At 53.8% G+C, this 23,344-nt stretch overlaps 1 protein-coding gene across 2 annotated transcripts in view; it reads left to right on the forward strand.

The window, feature by feature from the left end:
* The first annotated feature begins 391 nt into the window (after positions 1–391).
* The window catches only part of MARK4 (microtubule affinity regulating kinase 4), a 29,716-nt gene continuing 6,763 nt past the window's right edge, over positions 392–23,344 (forward strand). For both annotated transcript variants that reach the window (XM_068993336.1, XM_068993337.1), the window contains exons 1-13: positions 392–462; positions 5,178–5,378; positions 7,924–7,977; positions 8,076–8,124; positions 8,845–8,910; positions 8,997–9,067; positions 10,178–10,234; positions 12,797–13,033; positions 16,339–16,458; positions 16,914–17,013; positions 18,523–18,632; positions 18,740–18,899; positions 21,332–21,549. In XM_068993336.1, coding sequence (XP_068849437.1) covers positions 412–462; positions 5,178–5,378; positions 7,924–7,977; positions 8,076–8,124; positions 8,845–8,910; positions 8,997–9,067; positions 10,178–10,234; positions 12,797–13,033; positions 16,339–16,458; positions 16,914–17,013; positions 18,523–18,632; positions 18,740–18,899; positions 21,332–21,549 — 1,494 coding nt within the window. In that variant the 5' untranslated portion in view covers positions 392–411. The remainder of the gene's footprint in view (positions 463–5,177; positions 5,379–7,923; positions 7,978–8,075; positions 8,125–8,844; positions 8,911–8,996; positions 9,068–10,177; positions 10,235–12,796; positions 13,034–16,338; positions 16,459–16,913; positions 17,014–18,522; positions 18,633–18,739; positions 18,900–21,331; positions 21,550–23,344) is intronic.

A 23,344-nucleotide genomic window follows, 5' to 3' on the forward strand; every position in this document is an offset into this window, starting at 1 on the left:
CGCGCGGCCGGCCCCGGCCTGCGCCTTTAAGTGCCGGCGGCGGGGGGCGGGGTCTCTGCGGCCCCGCCCCGCGCGCCCCGCCCCCTGACGTCCCTTCCTCCCCGGCCCCTCCGCCGCCTCCCTCCGCCGCCGCCCGGGCCGGCTCCGCGCCCCCTCCCCGGCCCCCGCCCTCCCGCCTGCCCGCCGCCCCCATGGCGCCCCGGGCCCCCGCCGTTCGGGGCCACTAGGACCCTCGGCATCCCTTTCCCTCCCCCGCCCTGCCCCCTCTCCCACGGTGCGAACCCCGGTGTCCGCAGCGCCCAGCTTTTGAGCTCGCGTCCCCAGGCCGGCGGGGGGGGAGGGGAAGACAGGGGACCCCGGGACCCCCGCCCCCCCCGACCCGGCCGCCCAGTCCCCCGGGACTCGGAGAAGATGTCTTCGCGGACGGCGCTAGCCCCGGGCAACGATCGGAACTCGGACACGGTGAGTGGGGCCCGGCCCCTTGGGGAGCCCCGGCCGGGTCTGGCCGCGGAACCCCTCTCCCTGCTGTGCCCCTGGCCACACAAGCCCCTGCCTTCGTTTTCCCGGCCCGGCCCGCCACCCCCCGACCCCCGGCCCGGACTTCCAGGCCTCTCGACCCTCCCCCACTCACTCCTCAGCCCAGCCCGACCCCTCGGGGCGCCCCTCTCGCGGGACCCCCTCTTGTCCCTCTGCAGACCGCTTCCGCTTGGGTCTCTTCTCTCCAGGAAGCCCCCTCCCCTGCCTTGCAAGAGCCCCTCCCTTCTCCGGCGTGTTCTTAAGCCCCTTCCCCTCCAGGCCGCCTGCATCCGACAGCTGGCCCCCTCCCGGATTTGCCGGGCTCCTGACCCCAAGGCCCAGCCCCGGCCCCCGCTCCCCAACCCAGGGAGGCCTGGCCCGGTGCTGCTTCTGCTTCTGGCCTTCCGCGACTGGATCTGGGTGCCGGGCTCCCCATCATCCCCTCCTCTCATCCACAGCTTTACGGCCCTCCGGAATGCTCCCAGCTCTCTTGGGCACCCCCTCACAGGAAGCCAGTTCCACCTTTCCTGGGCCGAGGGCCCTTTCTAGCTTGTTCAAGGTCTCTCCACTTCCAAGGCCTGGTCCCCATCTTCCAAGCAGCCCTGTCTCTGGATCCTCAGCACTTCCCATCCCCACAGATTCCACCCGCCACCCCCCACCCCGGACCCTCTCTGGTCTCTTCCTCTCCCAGGAAACCTTGGCTTCCAACTTCCAGGCCCCCCCAGCTCAGTCTCAGATTTCTAGGCCCTGAACCAGTCTGACTCCAGGCCTCATCCTTCCTGTATCAACTCCTCTACTTCAGGCAAGCCCCCTCTTCAAGCCCCCAACCCTGTGACCCCCCTCCTGACAGGATACTACCTCACCCCTTAGAGCTCCAGGCCCCCATCCCTTCTGCTGCACCCAGGGCCTCCCTCTTCCTTGCCAGGGGGTCTGGCCTCCCAGAGGAGCCCCTTCCTCAGTGTCAGAGCCCTTCCCCAGCTCTCAAGGCCTGGCCCCAGATCTTTCTTCCAGAAGACTCCTGGGCTTGAAGCTTCTGGTCTTGCCCTGCTCTAAGCCCTCTTCTCTTGGGGTCTGTCCGCTGGAAGCTTTCTCCCCAGGTTCCTAGGCCCCTGACCTCCCACCAGGCTCAGCCTTTGTTCCTTGGATCCACCGCTTGACCAGGAAGCCCCTTCCCCAGGACTTCAGGCCCTGGGACCTCTCTCTGGTTCCAGGGACTGCTCCTGGAAACCCTCTTCTTTAACTTCTAGGAGCTTCCTCAAGACCCAGGCCCCTGGCTCAGGTATCCTTGGCTGCTGACTTCCACTGTCCCATGGCTTGGACCCCTCCCACTATTCCCAGGTCCCCCTGCCCCTACACCACAGCCCGACAACCCCAGGGAGATCCCCCTATTCCTCATTTCCCTGATTTCTGATTAGTCTCAGCGCTTCTGAAGACTCTCCCACCAAACAATGCCAGACTTTTCCCCATCTGGGTTCTTCATCCCTTTCCCCCCAAGGTGTTCTGCCAGCTCCCTGCCAATCCCCAGCCACCCTCACCCTCGATGCCCACCAGAGAATTTTGTTTCTGTCCCTTCGTCTCGCAGGACCCTGTCTCAGAAAACTCTTTCCCTCATCACCATCCCCACTGCCGCCACCGGACATCATGCTCCGGGGCAGACTCTGATTTGGAGTCTCCAATGAGAACCACCGCTCCCCCAGTCACCCCAGGCTATGACAGGGAGCCCACAGGCCTGGCTCTGCTAGCCGCTTTGCCGTGTGACCTCAGATAGCTGGTTCTTGCCTTCTGAGCCTCAGTTTCCTGCCCTGCAAAATGGGGGTGATCACTTGAATTCCTCAGATTAGTCGAGATGATAGGGGCAAAGCCTGGCACACAGGACGCGCTCTACACGTGTTTGCAGCTGCTGTGACCGTGGGTGCAAGTCAGACAGCAGTGCCTCCTCAGTGCAGGGCTGTCATTGGTTGCTGTGCGGGCTTGCAGGCCCATTCCCTGCTTGGAGCCTCAGTTTCTTCACCTCTAAATGGGATCAGTGGTAGCACCTCCCTGTTAGGGAAGTTGTAAAAGGGGCCAATGAGATTATGTGAGTAAGATGCATAGGGCCAGACCTGTTGTAGTTGCTATTATTGTTGTTGCTGTTAATGGCTTTGGTTATCCAGAGAGGCATAAGTTCACATCGAGTTCCTGTCCCTCCCTAGCTGTGTGACCTCAGGCAAGTGACCTCACCTCTCTGAACCTCAGTTTCCTCATCCAGCAAACAGGGCTCATACAAGCACTTCCTCCTCCTCTTGTTCAGATGTGTGGGGAAATTTGGGGATGGTTAATTCTCCCCTCTCCTCCCAACTCTAGTCTGTAAGACCTGCTTGTCAGTCCTGGCAGAGGGTCACCTCTCTCCTGGAATCTGAGGTCATACCCCTCTCCTTTGCCACCTGGACATGACACCACCTACATGACGACAGGCATGTGGGGTCATGTCCAAGTTCCAGGCCCCCTACCACCCAGCCTCTGGAGGTTCCCTAGCAACAGGCTCAGTGTTGGGGCGCCAGCCGGTCAGGAGGGAGCCGGGCCAGCTGGTGGTGCTGGCCAATTTTCGCTCCCGCCCCCAGCCCCTGGGGGGCTTTATCACCCACTGCCCCAGCGGCCCCTTGCAGGGGTCCCTCAGCCACCAGCGGAATGCCAGCCCAGCCCCAGTTGGCTCCCCTGGTGCCACCTAATGGGGATTCTTCTCCAAGCCCTTATCTGGGTGAGAATCAGAGCCGTTATCTGCCAGGATCTCCAACTCCCTTCCCACCTTCCCCTGGGAGGAGGCCCAGCGGGGGATGTGGGAAAGAGCTGGGGGCTCAGGAGTGTGCAGAGCCGGGTTCAAATCCTAGGCACTCTGCTCCTTCTGCCCTGTGACCTTGGGCAAGGTGCTGCCCGTGCCTCAGCCCTGGGGTCCCCGTGTAGGGAGTGCAGATCGTAGTCGGGACCCCCTTGGAGGCCAGGGTGATGGCACAGTGGGCCACAGGCACGCGGCTAAGAGCTCCAGCACTGCGGCTGCCTTTCTGCCCCTCATGGGGCACACTGCCTCCCTGTCTTTTATGAATGAACCGTGTGACCTTGACGAGGCAGCATCTCACCACAAGCCTCAGTTTCTCCTCTGGAATACGGGGCTGCTGGTGCCACCCTCAGTGGGCTGCTGTGGGGATTAAATGCAGATGAGGTGCACTGAAACCCAGGATTTGGCCCATAGTAAAGGCAACTTCACAAAAATGACAGGAGCATGAGGCAGCATGGTGTGGCGAAGGGGAAGACATAACTCTGGGGTGCACGGTCTGGGTTCAGGTCCCAGCTGTGAATCTCAGTTGAAAGTGAAAGTGTTAGTCATTCAGTCGTGTCCGACTCTTTGTGACCCCATGGACTATAAGTAGCCCTTCAGGCTCTTCTGTCCCAGAAATCTCCAGACAAGAATACTGGAATGAGTAGCCGTTCCCTTCTCCAAGGGATCTTTCCAACCAAGGGATTGAACTCAGGCCTTCTGCATTGCAGGCAGTTTCTTTACCATCTGAGCCACCCAGGAAGCCCTGAGCCTCAGTTTCCCTACCTGTAAAATGGGGATGATGGTGCCTTAATGACCAGTGCTCATTAGATGTTGGTCCTCATCACTGTTAAGTGGCCTGGCAGAGTCCCTGCAAGGAGCTGCCCTGGGCCCTCCTCTTTGTTGCATATTTCACCTTCTCTCTTCCTCAGTTCTCTGTCCTCCTGAGTCCCATCCCCCAGCCCTGGGAAGGGCTCAGGGACAGCATAGGGTCTGAGCTGAGCTGTCTTGGCTGGGGCCTCTTGTCTCCTGCACCCTGGGCCCCAGCTCTGAAAGGGAGGCACAGTCCCTGGGGCTCACAATGAGGGCAGGGCAGCCAGGAGCAGACAGGTGACCTGCAGGGGGAGAGGCCCAGGAGGGACAGGACGGCAGGGACAGGACGTCAGGGACAGATTGTGGTGTGGCGTGGGAGACCGCAGTCCAGGCGCCGATGGAGCTGCGGGGTTCCACAGGGCAGTGGTGGGTTTGGGGGACTGATCGAGGAGGCAACAAAGTTTCCTGCCAGAGGAGGGTTAGCAGTGTGGCCTACAGTATCTGGGTGGAATGAAAGACGGTTGGTTACGGTGTTTGGAGTAGAACTGGGGGCAGTAAGGATCAGAAGGAAACATTAGGAGCAGGAACCTGGGAGTGAAATGTTGATACGTGGGTTTGCCATGGAATTGAGGGGCTGGGTGGGGACAGAGATAGAGAAGATGAAAAGTTGGGAGCAGTGAGAGTTGGGGTAGAGGGCTGAGTTCAGACATGGGGGTTGAGGACTGCAGCGTTAAAAGTCAAGTATCTTGGAGCTGATGGAGGTCCCAGTAACTAGGAAAGGACGTTGAGGCAGGGGTAGCCTGATCACAGGGAAGGGGAAAGAAGAAGACAGCTGATGTCTGGGGTCTCAGGTTCCTAAGAGTTGGGGGGCCCCAGCATCTTTGTTCTTGGAGACGTCTTTTTGGAGAGAAGGGTAGGGGAACCAGAGGCCTCTGTCCTGCATGGTTTTGCAAAGGGCCTTGAGAGGGCGGTGGCCATGGCTGGAGTTAGCTGCCCGAGCACTCTGGCGGGTTGGACAGGCGCTGCCCGCCACTCACGTTCCATCTCCCCCACTCAGCATGGCACCCTGGGCAGTGGCCGCTCCTCAGACAAGGGCCCATCCTGGTCCAGCCGCTCCCTGGGCGCCCGCTGCCGGAACTCCATCGCCTCCTGTCCCGAGGAGCAGCCCCACGTAGGCAACTACCGCCTGCTGAGGACCATCGGGAAAGGCAACTTTGCCAAAGTCAAGCTGGCCCGCCACATCCTTACTGGCCGGGAGGTGAGTGAGGGGAGGGGCGGGGCTGGGGGCAGAATCCTGCAGCCCTGGTGCTTGGTGGGAGGAGGTCAGGCTTGGCCCTCACTTGGCTTTGTGACCACAGGTAAATCTCTGACTCTCAGAACATCTCCGATTTTTGTTCCAGAACAACCCAAGTAGAAGAAGAGAGCTAGTGTCAGGCGTCCCTGGAATTGTGGGACCGTCTCAGTCAGATCACAGGCAAGCCACATGCGGGGTCTCTTCAAAGTCATGTGGCTTTTGTGCCTAAACCTAGGCTGTGCGTGTGTGCTCACTCGCTTCAGTCATGTCCAGCTCTTTACAACCCCGTGGACTGTGGCCCGCCAGGCTTCTCTGTCCATGGGATTCTACAGGCGAGAACACTGGAGTGGGTTGCCATGTCCTCGTCCAGGGGATCTTCCCCACCCAGAGATCGAACCCAGGTCTCTTATATCTCCCACATTGGCAGGCGGGTTCTCTACCCCTAGTGTCACCTGGGAAGCCCCTACACCTAGGCCACCTCCCTGGTTTAATGGTGGACTTTGGTTCAATGGAGTCTTCCAGTGATCTTGATTGAGAATGCGAGAGGTTTATTCATGTTTAGGCACCCTCCCCACCTGGCCTTCTAAGGTGGGCGTATACACACTGAGTGTGGCAACAATGTTGCAGAAATGGAGAGGAGTCTGTAAGTCACACTTGCTGCTGCTGCTGCTAAGTCACTTCAGTCGTGTAAGTCACACTTGCTGCTGCTGCTGCTAAGTCACTTCAGTCGTGTCCGACTCTGTACGACCCCATAGACGGCAGCCCACCAGGCTCCCCCGTCCCTGGGATTCTCCAGGCAAGAACACTGGAGTGGGTTGCCATTTCCTTCTCCAGTGCATGAAAGTGAAGTCGCTCAGTCGTGTCCGACTTCTAGCGACCCCATGGACTGCATCCTACCAGGCTCCTCCATCCATGGGATTTTCCAGGCAAGAGTACTGGAGTGGGTTGCCACTGTAAGGGATAAAAGAGAGTGGGTGTGTTTATGACCCCTCTACACCTCTTTCAATTTTAGAGAAGCGACAGGAGCAGTTTCTCCTGCTCTCACATTGTCTATGCCACACACACAAAAGATACCAGGCCCCCGTGGTTTTATGGGCAAATTGTACCAGACATTCCAGTTTTATGCCAGTACTTCCAGAGACTAGAGAAAGAGGTTCCGCTGCCAGATTTTATGTGCTTGTTCAACAGTGACAGTGAAACCGGGTAAGACATAAAATCGTAGGCCCATCTTACGTGTGAATATAGGTACAGAAATCTTCGACAAAATGTTAGCAGATAGACTCTGACATATCAGTTAAAGAAAGCTGCTTGGTGACAAAGCTGGGTTTATTTGAGGAATGCACAATTCTTTTCAAATTGACAATTTATTCATGTACTTTGCCACATGCACAGATTCAAGGACAGAAACCATATGATCATCTCAATACTGGCATAAAAAGTGCTTGTCGAGATCAAAAACCCATTTGTGAAAATATAAAGGAAGCTTAGAGACCCTCTTCCCCCACAAAAAGTGCATGATTCCCCTCACGTGGGTTTTGAACGTGACTCCAGGGGTTTCTTAGGGAACAGAGCCTCCCAGGGAAAGAGTTCTGTTATCCAGTGGATCTGGGGTGACTAAGGGTAACCCCAAAACTCTTTGAGAAAAATCAAAGACCTAAGCTGGATTAAGACTTTTGAAGTGCTGTACCCTAATGTGTAATTCAAAATAAAAACTTAGCTAAACTGCAAGATAAGTATAAAGAGGCTTCAATAACATTTTGATTTTTCCCCAATGATGACCATCCCAAAACTTTTTCAAAACTAGCTATAGATTTTAAGTGTGTAAAAGGTTGATTCTGTCAAGCCGCATAAGTTCAAACCCCAGCCCACAGACTTCCCAGCTGTATAACCTTGGCCACATTATGGAACAGCTGTGTGCCTCAGTTTCCCCATTTGTGAAAATGAGGATAATCTCATGGGGTTATTGGGGGGATTCAAAGAGTTCTCATTTAGGGACTTTCCTGGTGATCCAGTGGTTGAGTCTGTGCTTCTGATGCAAGGGGTGCAGGTTGAATCTCTGCTTATGGGACTAAGATCCCACATGCCAGGGGGTTCTCATTTGTAAAACACATAGACCAGGGCCTGGCTCATGTGACTACTTGGTAAATGTGAGCTCTGGTTATTATTTCTTGTTCCACAGTGTGAATGGTCTGAGATGCCCTCACAAAGGGGCCCCCTCAGGGGCTTGGTCACCCTCACTCTGGACAGGCCCCTGGAGCAGCCCCAACCAGACCCCATGATGGAATAGGGGATATTTCCCTGCAGAAGTAAGAGTAGCACTGGGCATGGTGAGAACAGCGTGTGCAAAGGCCTTGCGGTTCCAGCCCCCATCCACTAAGAATGGCCCGGGTAGAGCGCTGTTTCTGAAAGGGGACAAAGGAAGGACATACCGGGGTGTCTGGATGAGGGACCCTTTCCCAGCTTGAGGGCCTGTGGTACCTTGACCTTTCCCCCTTTCTTCCATCTCCAGGTCGCCATCAAGATCATCGACAAAACCCAGCTGAACCCCAGCAGCCTGCAAAAGGTGAGACCCAAGGGGAGGGAGCAAGGCGGGGGAAAGGTAGGGGAGAGGGTCCTTGAAACCCCCCACCCTCATCTTTCTCTTCTTTTCCTTTCTTCCAGCTGTTCCGAGAAGTCCGTATCATGAAGGGCCTAAACCACCCCAACATCGGTGAGGAGGGGAAGGGAGTGGGCTCAGTGGATACCAACCAGGGCACTTGGGAAAAGAGAGTCGGGGGAAGAGAGAACTGGCTGTTACAGTAGTTAGAAAGACCTGTTTTCTATCCCTGCTTCCTGGCTGTGTGACCTTGGGTGAGTCACTCAACCTCTCTGAGCCTCAGTGTCCTCCTCTGGAGTGGGGGGTGATAAGAGGGCTTATTACTTCAAGGTCATTGTGAGGACTGGATAAGATCATGCATTCAGAACACTTAGTTCGGAGCTAAGCTGTGGGAGCCGCTCTGATTATTGTCATCAGCAGTATCCATTGTCATTGTCATTATCATTAGTCAGAGCCGAGAGAGTGAGGTCTGTACCAGAGAAGCAGGATATGGCCTGGCCTGAATGTGGCCGCAGCATTTATTTATCCGTCTGTTCATGTACTCAGTAAGTATTCCCTGAGTGGCTGCTCAGGCGCCAGACTCTGGGGCCCAGCAGTGAAGAAAACAGGTACATATCCCCAGCCTCACAGAGCTGACGTTCTTGTGAGGAAGTGGAGACAGTGGTCAGGTGGGGTCAGGGAGTTTGGAAAAATCTTGCCATCAATAGGGAGCCATTGACTGTTCTTGAGTAATGGGGGGTCTTGGCCAGCACATGCGCAGTTACTGAGTGCAGGTGGAGGGTGAGGAGTCTCTTCTCGCCTAACCCCTCTACCGCCACCCCCTGGCCATTGCAGTGAAGCTCTTCGAGGTGATTGAGACAGAGAAGACACTGTACCTGGTGATGGAATATGCAAGTGCTGGTGAGGCCCCTCCCCTCCCCGTCCTGCTCTCTGTGCTGCCCCCCCACCACATGCCCCACCTGACACACTCGGCCTCTGCCCTGCAGGAGAAGTGTTTGACTACCTCGTGTCGCACGGCCGCATGAAGGAGAAGGAGGCTCGAGCCAAGTTCCGACAGGTCAGGGTCATGGCTGTGGGCGGGGCTGAGAGGGGCGCCCAGTCTCCAGGGATGAGGGTCTGATTGTGAGTCTGGGCTGTTGAAGGACCTGGGGGTGTGGCTTAAGTTGGGGTGGGGGTGAAGGTGGACAGTTGGGTGGCCATGGGCATGCAGAGGCCCAGGTGTGAGGCTAGTCAGATGGAGGGGTGCAGCTGCCTAGCTGGGTGGGTGAGAGGACCAAGCCTGAAGGTGCCCAGGTAGGCCAGTGTCCGATGTGTGAGTGTGAAGGTGTGCCCAGTATATAGGAGTGTGCCTAAGAGGGCACCCAGGTACCAGGGTGCTGAGGTGTGTGAGTAAGGGAGTGTGGGTGTCCAGGTGTATAGGTGTGTAGCTCTTTGGGTAAAAGTGGAAATGGTAGCTGGGGTGTATGGGTGAGGGAACCCCAAGTGTGGGTTTAAGTTTGTAAGAGGGCACAATATATATGGGTGCCCAGGCGTGTGGGTAAGAGGGCGTGTGACTTCAGCTCTGTGGCAGTGAGGATGCTCAGGTATATAAACAGGTGCAAGGGAGCCCAAGGGTGGGCATATAGGCTGATGGACCAGAGGGTATATGGCGCCAGGATGTGCAGGTGGATAAGGAGGTGTGTGGATGTCCAGGTGCGTGGCAGTGCGGATGCCTAGGTATGGAAGAGGGTTTGGTGGGTGAAGAGACCTGAACAAGAATGTTGATCCGGGAGTGTCCAGCTGTTGGACGCAGCTATGCTGGGTGCGCAGGGCGTAAGCCCTGGTGTGTTGGGGCTGCCTGTCTGTGTTTGGGTGTATGATGCTCTTGTGTGTTTCTCGGCATGAAAGTCAGGAGGGGCCGGTCCTGTGGCCTTGGTGCTGATGCCCCTGCCACGAGGGCGGCTCCTCCTCTGGGTGGAGGCGTGTGTCGGGGCAGCGCCGTCTTCATTTCCTGCTGTGACTGGGTGGGGAGTGGGCAGAGTTGGGGCTTGGGGGGGACCCAGCATCACGGCCTGTGTTTGGGGAGGCCTGGAGTCCAGAGCTCGGTCGTGGGTAGGTTCCTGGGGTCTCTGTGGGAGGCTGAGAGGTCACAAGTAACCAACCTCCGCTTTTCTCCCCTCCCCTGCAGATTGTGTCGGCCGTGCACTACTGTCACCAGAAAAATATTGTCCACAGGGACCTGAAGGTGAGCCCCCCGGCTCAGCCCGCTGACACCTGCTGCAGTCCCCCGGGCGCCCCGCACCCTCCGCCACATCTCCCTTCCTTTCCTCCGCATCCAGAACCCCTGGACTTGTCCCCAGGCTTCTGTGGCAAAAACAAGGCCAGCCAAAGCGGGGAGCAGGTGGGGCGGGGGCAGGAGGAGTGAACAAAGGGGAAAGAAACAAAGTGTCCCCGAACGGCCTCGGGCAGTTACATGCGTCCCGGGCAAGGTCACTGGAACATCACTCTCAGAGTCTCCAGAGACTTTAGAACATTCAGGAAGCTTCGAGAATTGAGATCCCAGAGCCCCAGAGTCCCGCAGCCTCCAGGGCATCAGAGTCACAGGCATCTTTGAACTTGGGAGGAGGGCGAGTGCCTGGTGGGGACGGGAGACTGCAGGGCCTGCCCTGCTCCGCCCCACCACCGGGCTGGGCTGTGTGTCCCAGGGCCCCTGCCACACACCTCCCACCCAAGAGAACCTCCTTTCTCAGGAAACATGTATCCGGTCTGAATCAGGTCATCCGTTGTCCTGATGATGATTTGTTGAGCATCCACTGTGTCCCAGGCCCTGGGCTAAGTACTTGAGGAACTGCTTCTTAGGGTTTCTACCGCAGAATACTGGGTTGGTTTGAGTGGTTTCAGCTCCCAAGCCATTGTGGACAGGGGCTTGGGTAAAGTATAATAAAAGTTAAAGGAAAAAGAGATGTATAAAGTACAAGCCCAAGGAACGTCCCTGGTAGTCCAGTGGTTAGAACTCCACGCTTCCACCACAGGGGGCACAGGTTCAATCCTTGGTCAGGGAACTAAGAACTCTGTATGCCACCCAGGGAAACCAAAAAAATAGAAGAAAAAATAAAATGCAAGCCTGATTTTAAGATGATTATTATTACAGTAAAAACAAACAAACAAAATTCTGTCAAACTGCTGTAGAAGTTCGAAACACTGCCTGTGTGCTTCTGAAATCCCCACACAGCCCACTGAGGAAGCTCCTCAGAGGCACGAGTTTGCCCTGCAGGGGTGTGAGTGAGCCATTGCCAACAGCCTGGGGGAGGCGCGCCCCCTGGTGGAGGGTCCTGGAAGTGGCTAAAAGGGGACTTGGGGATCTGGTTAGTGCACCCAGGGGACCTGCGAGGAGAAGCAACCCAGACGTGAGGGTGGGCAGGACTCTGGAGCCTCAGACGCCACCACAGGGAGTGTCACCCCTGAGCAAGATGGAGGTGCCCCTAGATTGAGGTTTGGTGTGTGTCTGTACAGGTTCTGTCCCTTTGTCAGGTCAGAGGTGCGGAAGGGTGGTACCGAAATGCACCACCAGGAAGGAGGGAGACCAGGAGGAAGCCCCACACGCTGGGTTGGGGAAGGACGGAGGTTGTCAGGGGTCGGGCGCTGGCAGCATTCTGAAGGGTAGGTTTTTTTTGTGTTAAGTGTAGTCAGCACACGAGAGGAAGAGGGATGCTGGCGGCTCCTTCCACGCTCGGGCTATGGAGATGGCAGGCCTCTTCTGGGTTCCAGCTCTGCTACGTTCATGCTCTCAGGGAGGCATGAGGTAGCCTCCCTGAGCCTCGTTTCCTCGCCTATGAAATGGCAAATACACAAACTCCTGCCACCAAAAATAGACAAAAGCCTATACATAGCATGTGAAGTATTTATTGGGTGCTGACTCTGCCCCATGTGCTGTGATGAGCACTTTTCAGTGAACCCCAAAACCGCCTGTGAGGCCGGTGCTGTAATGACCTTCAGTTTACACATCAGCAACCAAGGCACAGAGAGGGCTGGTAATCCACCCAAAGTCACACAGCGAGTGAGTGGTAGAGCTGGGATTCAAAGCTAGGGTGCTTCCAGAATCTGTACTTTAGCCCCGCGTTATGTAGCTACTTTTATAAAGGATAGTCTAAAAGCCCAGTGCATAGTGGGTGCATAATAAGTTTTATATGAAATGATTTTCATTTTTATAAGTGTTGAGCAGTCCATCCTCATTTTTTTTCTGTTTGGTGAAGTGAGACTCCAAGATGGGCAGGGGATTGCCTGAGGACATTCAGCCCTGCAGGCCACGTGCGAGAATAAGAGCTGACATTAATCTTACAGTGCTTATTGTAATTTAGTCGCTCAGCCGGGTCCGACTCTTTGTGACCCCATGGACCGTAACCCGCCGGACTCCTCTGTCCAGGGGATTTCCCAGCCAAGAATGCTGTAGCAAGGTGCCATTTCCTTCTCCAGGGGATCTTCCTGGATCAGGGATGGAACCCATGTCTCCTGCATTGGCAGGCGGGTTCTTTACGGCTGAACCACCAGGGAAGCACGTTACATAGCACTCACCGGGCGTGAGATATTGTCTGAGGCCTTTTGCGCAGATTGACTCACATAATTCTCACACATCCCTGTGAGGTGGGGACCCTGGTTATCACTATCATATGGATGAGGAAACTAGGCCCAGAGAAGTAAAGTCACTGCCCGAGGTCACACGGAAAGAAGGGACGAGGCCGCGGCCGCTTCAGGTTGGCTGGCTCTGGCGCCGCGCACATCCGCCCTCTGCCCTCTCCTTGCCTGGCAGGCCGAGAACCTCCTGCTGGACGCCGAGGCCAACATCAAGATTGCCGACTTTGGCTTCAGCAATGAGTTCACGCTGGGCTCGAAGCTGGACACCTTTTGCGGGAGCCCCCCGTACGCCGCCCCGGAGCTGTTCCAGGGCAAGAAGTACGACGGGCCAGAGGTGGACATCTGGAGCCTCGGCGTCATCCTGTACACACTCGTCAGCGGCTCCCTGCCCTTCGACGGGCACAACCTCAAGGTGCTGGGTGGGGCTGGCACAGGGGCTCTGACTCCCTTGGGGAGGGTGTCTCCGGCCTCCACAGCCCCCATCCCCCATATCCCTCCCCTGCAGAGGCCCGGAGGGGCGGGGCAGAGTTCTCGAGGCAAGACGGGGGTCGGGAGTGGGCTCGCAGCTGGCGAGCTTGGATTCAAATCCTGCTCACTCACCCGTCCACTCCTTATATAGTTATTGTTTACCGTCCACGAGTCGGGCTCTATTTTAAGTTTTGCAGACGTGGGGTGAACAGAGGAGACGTGCAGCTCCCCGGGCGATCCCTGGAAACAGGCTGAGTGGGAGAAGCCAGTCACTGGAGGCCCCCGTGGTAGATTCCACGCCTATGAAGTGTCCAGAACAGACAAATCACAGAGACCGAGTGCAGATCAGTGGTTGCCTAAGACAGGGAGGCGGGGGGAGCTGGATGACAGGGTTTCTCCTGGGGGTAGTGAAAATGTTCTAAAACGGATTTGAGTGATGATTGCAACAGCTCAGTGAAAATACTAAAAAACCATTGAATGGTGCACACATACAAAAAAACATCCTTATCTCATGCTGACATTCTTGCAACAGAGCCAGGCAGAAAATAAAATAATAAGCAAAATATATAGCACATTAGATGCTGGCCAGTTCTATAGAAGGGGGTGGGAAGCGTGGGGTGAGTTGTAGTGTTGGGTGGTTTCTTTTTTTTTTTTTCCCTTTGAATTTTTTATTCTGAAACATGCTGATCAACAGAGACGTTGTCAGACTAGAACAGAGGACAGTGGTCCTTTTCGGGAGATGCTCTGATTGCCAGCCCGCGGCCACGTGTGCTGTGTGTATGTGTCTGCATACGCCCGAGCTGTCACTGCCGTTGCAGTTCCTGATGGAACACATGGGAGTCGGTTGTAGACACCACATCCCTTCCCTGCCTGAAGGTTGCGTACAGCCAGGATCCCCTGAGATGGGGCATTTGCCGTCCACGATCACGCTCAGGAAGTCCAGAGTGGGTGCAGTCCCCAGCTCTGACCCATGGCCTGCGCTCGGGTTTCATCAGCCATCCCAAGAATATCGTTGGCAGCTCTTTTCTTCTCCTGCCCCAGCGTCCCCTCGGGCACCCTCATTGCGCTCGGCTGTCCTGTCTCTTTATTCTCCTTTCATCCGGAACAGCTCCTCGGCGGTTCTTTGTCTTCCTCAGCCGGCAGCGATGAGTTCAGGCCAGTCATCTTGCAGAAAGAGCCTCCCGTGGTCTGGGTTGCCCAGTGTTTCCTCCTGATTGGATCCAGGTGGTGCATTTCGGGTGGGAATTACAAAATTCCGGCAGGACTGCTCAGGCCTGCTCAAAGTGGCCGTTTGGAGCAGTCAGGGGATCGGGGAGGTCATTGCCAAGGACAGGACAGCAGAGCCCTGAGTGATGAGTTGGAGGGGCCCCTTGTCACTGTGGCGTCAGCCAGTCAGCCAACCCCTTCGAGCCTCAGTCTCCCCCTCTGTTCAGTGAGAACCCTAAAGTACCAGCCTCATAGTAGCGATGTGAGGACTTGATGAGGTCAGATAACAATCTTTCTGAGCCCCAAGCGTGAAATCAGAAGATCTTCCCGAAGGGCCAGGCCGGCATCTCACCCGCCCCAGGCTCTTGTCGCTTCCTGCTGGCCTGGTTTCCCCGCCAGGCACCCCAGGCCTTGCTGGGTGTGTGGCTGGGAGCCATCTCTGCTCTGTCATTTCTTTGCTGAGTGACCTTGAACAAGTCTCTTTCTGAACTTCTCCTTGTGGGGACACTTAAAGCCAGACTGGGTGTGTGAGGCCCTTCACCAGGACTTGGCATCAGGCCAGAGTGTCACCCCTGGGAGCTGCCCTGGTGGAGGGTTCAATGTCCCTTTGATTACTTTGCAGCATCACACGACAGAGGCAGTGTGGAGCAGTGGTTACACAGCACAGGTTCCAGGGCCTGATTGCCTGGCTTTGAACCCTGGCCCTGCCACTTTCTGGCTGCACAAACCCAGAGCAAGTGACTTAACCTCTCTGAGCCTGGTTCCTCATCTGGAAAATGGGCGTCATGACCCTGCTCCACAGCATTCTTTGTGAGCATAGATGTCATACGTGTGAAGTGCTTAGAACGCAGCTGGCTCATGATGAGGGCTCTGAAAGCAATACTTATCACTATAGAATACTCATAACCCTCCGGGCTGTGATACTGTGCAGTGTCGGAGGCTCCCCAGGCCCAGGCCTCATCCTGCCCTGTTAGGAGAAGGTACCCGGAGGGAACTCCCAGCCCAGGCCCTGGCACAGGGCTCCACCCAGAGACACCCCTTCCTCCCTTCACCTCCCGCTCCATTTTCTCTCTCTCCCAGTTCTTTGGTCAGGATGGTAGGGGCTTCCCCTGGTCTGCCGTGCCATGGAGCGTGGCATTTATTTTTTTCTTCTGTAGCCTTGGCAGGGCCCTCCTAACAAGCCCTTAAAAAAAAGGAGGCAGCATGTAAATCGATGTTCATTCTTGGAGACTGCCAGGGCCTCATAGCTTTTTGGAAAGACAGGTGTGGGGCGCGGGCAGGATGCCTCTCTCTTGTCCCCTTTGTAAACCTAGTCTTTCCTTTTGCTTTTATTTTTGACTGCGCCGGGTCTTCGTTGTGGCACATGGGCTTCTCTCGTTGCAGAGCAGACTCTAGACAGTGCAGGCTCAGTTGTTGCAGCGGACAGGCTCTCTAGTTGCGACAAGTGGGCTTAGTTGCCCTGTGACACGTGGGATCTTAGTTTTCCACACCAGGGATTAAACCTGCATCTCCTGCATTGAAAAGCAGCTTCTTAACGGGAGAAGTTCCCTAAACCTAGTATTTAAAAAGCACTTGCTCTGGGCCTGACTCGTACTAGGCACTCACTTCTCTAAACTCACTCCTACCCTGGCCTGGAAAGTGAGCACTATGGTCCCTGTTTACAGATATGGAAACTGAGGCCCCAGAGGCCAACTCACTGGCCCACCTCCCCTCTTATCTGGCTCATAGAACGCACACACTCTGTAAGGTTTCCTCAAAGTGAAAAGTTATATTGTTGGTTTTTTTTAAAAAAAAAAAAACCTGTTTGAAAACTTCTGCATCTGTAACAGTGTTCCCATTTTACAGATGGGAACTGAGGTCAAGAGAAAGTGGTAGGGTTTTTCCCATCACATCAGGGCTAGGACTTAGGGGCCCTGTCACTTCTGTCGGGGGATTGAGAAAGAGGAAGAGAAAGTGTGTGTGTGTATGTGTGTGTGTGTGTTTGTGTGTGAGATGGTTGGGGAGGTGGGGTGGACCCCTCCCCCAGTAACCCCGTCCCCCCAGGAGCTGCGGGAGCGAGTCCTCAGAGGGAAGTACCGGGTCCCTTTCTACATGTCAACAGACTGTGAGAGCATCCTGCGGAGATTTTTGGTGCTGAACCCAGCTAAACGCTGTACTCTCGAGGTGAGCTCAGTCCCCAGCCCCACACCCCTTCCACTGAAGCCCTCTTGCCTGACACGGTTCCTCTCCCCTGTCCAATCCACCACTGGAAGGTGAGGGGAGATGGGCAGCCCAGGAAAAGGCTCCTAGACTCATCCTGATACCATCGCCCCCCCGCAACAGCCTCGCCTACTCCCCGACATGCCAGTAATTAGCTAATGAGCTCCTAGGATGATTACAGGGTGCTGGGGGCCCAGATGACGCGGAGGAGGAAGGGTGGCTTCGGCAGGCTCCAGATGGGGGCTGGGGGTTGGGAGAGGAGGTGCTAGCTCTTAGGATGGCCTCGATTCTGGGGTGTTGGGCCTTGGAGGTGGGGGGCGAGGCAGAGCGGGAGCCCTACTTGGGAGCTATGTTTTTGTCCCAGTGTCTTCTGACATCTCTTTCTTTCCCCTTCCGTGTCCCGCTCCCAATTCCTGCAGCAAATCATGAAAGACAAATGGATCAACATCGGCTATGAGGGTGAGGAGTTGAAGCCATACACAGAGCCCGAGGAGGACTTTGGGGACACCAAGCGAATCGGTGAGGGTCGTGGGCCGCAGACCCGGGAGTGGGGACTTCCCAGCACCTACCCCTTGGGTTAGTGCGTCAGAGAAGTTTGCAAGGCACCTGGGGCCAGCAGAGAAGTCTGGGCTCTGGTCCCTGCCCTGCTCCTTTCTAGCTGTGTGACCCTGGGCCAGTGGCTTCCCCTCTCTGTGCCTCTGTTTCCTTGTCTATAAAATGAGATAATCATAGAACCTGTCCTATAGGTTTGTTATGAATAGTAAATGAATGAGTTTATATAAAGCAGTTACACTGGGCATGAAACAAGTGCTTTTGTGTCATAATAGACATGTGATAAGTTCTGTTGTCTTAGCGAGGAAAGTCGCTCAGTCGTGTCCGACTCTTTGCGACCCCATGGACTGTAGCCTACCAGGCTTCTCAGTCCATGGGATTTTCCAGGCAAGATTACTGGAGTGGGTTGCCATTTCCTTCTCCAAGCTTTGACGATTAACACACAAGAACTCACAGGTGACTTCCGGAAGAGTTTGGACAAAGGCATCAGTCATCTGCACGCTTGAGAAAAACTCCCACCTTGGCACCTGCCTCACTCACCACCCCTTCAGGCCCAGTCCCTTCAGCCCAGAGCCCTTGAACACTTGGCCCTAAAGCATTAGCCTTGGAAGAGCCCCTTAGGAGCCATCTAGGAAACCCTCACTCTGCAGCTGATGAAGTTGAAGCCACCATCAGATCTGGCTGTATTAATCAGGACTTCACAGTTCCTTCGCAGTTCAAGGAAAATCAGGGTGCTGCTGGCAGAAGGGGGAATGATTACTGGACAGGTAGCAGAAAACCTTAGCCATTCTTGGCTTCAACCAGAAAATAATAATTGGTTGATCCATATGAAGTCACCATTTTCATAGCTCAGAAATGATCAGTATAAGCAATTTCATGTAGTTTAACCTAATAGTGATGTTATTTCATTCACATAACTGAAAAGGCCATGATATGTCAGCTTTCAGGCACAGCTGGATCCAGGTGCTCAGAGACAGTTGTTAGGAGTCTTCTCGGTGGTGACTTCTTTCCCAGGCAGCTCTCCCTGCAGGAGCAAACTGACAACAGCATGTCCTAGTGGCCTGACACCTCAATGGGAAGAAAAGCTACTTTCCTAATGTTCCAATGGAAGCTGTAGGGTGGGACCCATTGGCTACCCCTGAAGCAGTCAGTTTGACCTTGGGAATGGAACACTCTTATTGGCCAGAAGTGGTTCATATGCCCACCCTGAACCAATCAGTGTGGCCTTGGGGATGGAACACTCTGATTGGTCACACCTGAGTAATATGCCTGCCCCTGGGGTTTGGAGCAGGCAGGAGTCAGCTGGGGGATCTGAGCAGAGAAAAAATATTCTTCCAAGGCAAATCAGGGTGCTGCTGGCAGAAGGGGGAATGATTACTGGACAGGCCAAAGTGTAGACATTACTGTGTGATGCAGAAAAGAGTGGAAGGGAAGGATCTGGGGAGACTGAACCTCCTCTCCATCCCCCTCTCCCAGAGGTGATGGTGGGTATGGGCTACACGCGGGAAGAAATCAAAGAGGCCTTGACCAGCCAGAAGTACAACGAAGTGACTGCCACCTACCTCCTGCTGGGCAGGAAGACTGAGGTCAGAAGGCGTCAGGGACATTCGGGCTGCGCGATACCCGGGGTGGAGGGAGACCTCTGGGACAGAGGGGAAGGGGCTGAGGTTCCTCGTCTGTCATCTTCCTGCAGGAGGGTGGGGACCGGGGTGCCCCGGGGCTGGCCTTGGCACGGGTGCGGGCGCCCAGCGACACCACCAATGGAACAAGCTCCAGCAAAGGCACCAGCCACAGCAAAGGGCAGCGGAGTTCCTCCTCCACCTACCACCGCCAGCGCAGGCATAGCGACTTCTGTGAGTACTGCCCCAACACTTGGACGTTCTGTCCCGGCCCAAGGCCGCAGACCTGCATTATGTCAGGGTTCTCTGACTGGCAAGCAGCAGAAACCGGCTCGAACCAACTGCAATGAAGGGAGAAACATCTTATAAAGCTGCAGGGACATTGCATGGAATGTGGAGGCAGCCAGGCTCAGGAAGGGATTAGAAACTGGAAAAGCAGCCAACCCTAGAACAGACACTCTGTGACTTGCTTCTTCTTTGTTCATCTGGTTCTTCCTTTCTTTTTTTCATATCCTGCCTTACCTTTTCCAGTCTCTTAACTTCTTACAACTCAGTTTTAGAGGCCAGCTCAATAGTAACTGAAATCCCTTTGATCCACTTGATATCAGGGTCCAGTCGGGATTAATCCACTTAACTGGGACACAGGAGGACACGTACAAAAATGCTGCTGAAAGCCTGCCCTCTTGCCTCTCTTCCAAACTTACTAGTGGGAAGGGGCTGGGGAGACACCTGCTTGCATCCGACATTCTTCAACTAACAGATATCTCATTTCCTGCAGAAAATAGACCCACGACCACTGCCACCATAAATGAGACATGGGAACTTGCAAGAAGTCTCTACCTATACCCTCATCTTAATCATCTTCACTATATTTTTTAACAGCTTTATTGAGAAATAATTCACATACTATGCAGTTCACGAATTTAAAATATACAATTAAGTGGCATTAGTACGTTCACTGATGTGTGCATCCTTCACCACAGTCCACTTTAGAACATGGTCAGTACCCTGGAAAGAGACTCTACAACCCTTAGCCATCTACTTCGAATCTCCCATCCACCCTAGCGCCCCCCCCTCTGACAACTACTTATCTACTGTCTCTATAGATTTCCCTATTCTGGACCTTTCTTATAATTAGAATCATGCAATCCATGGCCTTTTGTGACTACCTTCTTTCACTAAGCATGTTTTCAAGATTCATCCATACATAGCATATATCAAAACTCCACTTTTTTATTGCCAAATAATATTCCATCACGTGGATATGCCATATTTTGTTTATGTATCACCAGTGGGGGGTCATTTGGGTTTTCACCTTTGGCTGTTGTGAGTAACTCTCTGTGTGGGTCTTTGTTTTCATTTCTCTTGGGTGTGTACCTAAGGGTGGAATCGCTGGGTCATATGGTAACTCTGTTTAATAGTTAAATAACTGCCAAGGTGATTTCCAACTTTCTATTATTTTTGCATCCCTACTTCTCCTGGGGGTGAAGTTCCTTACTCTGGGACAGACACTAGTACAGGGAAGTCAGGGAAGCTTAGTCTTGAGCAGGGAGTATCCTGGACGGTCAAACCATTCCCCTTCCCTGGGTTTCCTTTTCCCCACCTATACAGTAGTGAGATTGGCCCAGAAAGGCCCTGAGAAGCTTGTGATTCCAACAACCTATGATTAGGACATGTTAACCTTTCAAAATAATCCCCATGGAGACCTCCTGGGTTCCAGGGTTCACGGGATGAAGGATGGTCGATGGGTGCCCCGGGTGTCACTGTAGAGCTTGCTATGGTTCTGGGGCTTTTGAGCATTTAAGTTTTCTGAATTTTAACACACAGAAGTTCCAACTCTGAAGTTCTAGAACACCCTTAACCCCTGGGTTCTAAAACCATAAATTTTGAAGATGTTCTAAGGGACCAAATTTGTTTTGTTTTTGAAATTAATAATCACATCCTTCAAAACTCAGTTCAGAAAGCGTAGACAGTAAAAACATCTTTGTCCTACACGTTTCTCCCAGCCCCCAAGTCCCATCTGGAAACAGCCGCTGTTACTGGTTTTATATGAACTCTTTTGGAGAAGTTTTATTCATATATAAATATATAAAGAGACAGACATGAAAAGAAGGAAAAAGATACGAAAATGCATAAAGATGTATAAATACAATATTAATATATTAATATACCATAAAGATAATCTCCCTTTTAATAGAAGGGATAGTCTTTGGGCAACATTCATTATAAACAAGTACAGATAAATAGATATAGATAGGTATGTACTCTCTCCTCATTTTTACACATGGTAGCCCACTGTAGACCTCATACCTAGCCTTGCCCTTTCTACATCACCGTCTATCTTGGAGGTCTTTCTGTATGGGAACATTTTTTATAGTTGCATAGTATTCCATTGGGTGGCAATATCTTGACTTATTCAGTTATTCCCATATTAAGGGGTGTTGAGGCTGTTCCCAATCTTTTGGCCTGAAAAAAAGAAAAAAGGAGTAGGATTCAGTGAATAACCTGCTCAAGTGTTGTGTCATTTATGTGGAGCCTCTGAGTCCGTGAGTATGTGTCACTTAGACATTGTCAGAGTAGCCTGTGCGAGGAATTCTGAGGTTGTCAGGATCACCCAGAGCAGATTTTTGCTTTTTCTGCACAAAACTGTCCCCTCCCTCTACCAGGTGGCCCGTCCCCCGCACCCCTGCACCCCAAGCGCAGCCCAACCAGCACGGGGGAGGCGGAGCTGAAGGAGGAACGCCTGCCAGGCCGGAAGGCGAGCTGCAGTGCTGCGGGCAGCGGGAGCCGAGGGCTGCCCCCCTCCAGCCCCATGGTCAGCAGCGCCCACAACCCCAACAAGGCAGAGATCCCAGAGCGGCGGAAGGACAGCACGAGCACCCCTGTGAGTTGGGGGGTGCTGGGGCGGTGGCACCCGGGCTGCCCCTGCCTGTGGCCCAGCCTGTCAGTGACCTGGGTCACATTTCTCGCGCTCCGTCATTTCCCATCCCTCCTGTTCCGCAGACCACTGCACAGGGCTCTGTTATATCCATTCACTCCTTCACTCGACACACATGAGTGCGCTCTCTGCCTGAGCTTGTAATCGATTCTAGTGTATGTTAGGATTCAAAAAGAAATTCCCTGTGCTTTCAACTTGAAGGATTTAATATGGAGAATTAGCTGTGGTGCTTACACAGTTGTAGGGAGGGCTGGAGGAGCAGGCACTGGACCAGACCCATAAGAAAGACACATCACCACGGCAGAGCTGACCCGCCAAGGGAGCCCCCGCCTCTGAGGCCCCCGCGAGCTCTGCCGAGTTTAAGAACATACAGTCAGGGCTACGATGCAAGACTCAGAAACGTCATCCTCCACCAGGAGAGCCTCTTGCTACCCAGAGGTCTCGAGAACCGGCCCTGGTGCCCTGCTGAAGCAGAGACCCTCATCCCAGTCTTGCCTGTGTGAGCAGAAGTCAGAGGGGGCAGGAACGTGGCTGCCACCCCATTTCCACCTTCCAAATCTCCACAAGAGCAGAGGTTTCCAGATCCCATTCATACCTAGAACCTGGGCTGCCGAAGAGTTTCTGGGGAATGTAGCACTTGGCTTACTTGCTTCTGCAGCTCCCTAGAATGCTATAATACAAGCCGAGGGAACCAAAACATCCTCAACCTCAGGAGACAGAGGTGGAAGCAAGTTACAGGGAGGTGGTCCGGACGCGGAAGCCGCATAGACCCACGTTTGAATTACACTGATGAGCTGTGTCGCCTCGAGCAGGTGGCTTCCCCTCTCTGAGCTTCACTGTGCCACCCTGTGAAATGAGCTTATCACAGAGCTTGGGTTTGGGGAGGATCTTGTGCCATCCTCACACAGTGCCTGGCTCAGTAAGCACTCAGTGAATGAAAGCTGTTGTTGAAATATATCCACACTTTGAAGACACTAAAAAAGGACAGCAAATTACCCCCTCCCCCAAAAAATAGAAGGAAGGAAATAATAAAGAGAAGAAATCAATACAGGAGAAAACAGATGCACACGAGAGAAAATCAACACGCCAGAAGCTGATTCTTTGAAAAGATTAATGAAGTCAGTGGACCCCTACCAAGACTAATTAAGAAAAAAAACACACAACATTGTAAATCAACTATACTTCAATTTTTAAAAAGAAGATAGCAAGCACAAATTACCAGTATCGGAAGTGAAAAGGAGAGCTTCATTGTGACGTAAAAAGAAAGATGGTATTAGGAACTACTTTATGCCAATAAATTTGACAGTTTAGACAAAACAGACAAATGTCTTTTAGAAACACACCAAAACTGACCCGAGAAGAAGTAGAAAACCTGAACAGTCTCAACACTTCCCCATAAAGAAAACTCCAGACCCAGATGGCTCTAAACTGGTGGAAGTCTTCCAAACATGAGAGAAGGAATAATACCTATCTTAGGCAGACTTCCAGAGGGAAAAAGGATCACTTCCCAGCACATTTTATGAGGCAACAAAATCCTGATACGCTGTGTCTGTCCTCAGCTCAGTGCAGTGCAGGGTGGAGATGTATGTATGAACAGAGGTGGTCAGTACAAAGCAGTGTGGCCAATACAATACTAGGCTGTAGCTGGGAGCGCAGAGAAGGTAGCTGACTCAGCCAGGGCCCAGGGTGGGGATATGTTGACCTGACACCTGAGAGATCCCCAGGAGTGAGTCAGAGGGAC

The sequence above is a fragment of the Capricornis sumatraensis genome, chromosome 20 (assembly GCF_032405125.1).
Source record: "Capricornis sumatraensis isolate serow.1 chromosome 20, serow.2, whole genome shotgun sequence".
NCBI lineage: Eukaryota > Metazoa > Chordata > Mammalia > Artiodactyla > Bovidae > Capricornis > Capricornis sumatraensis.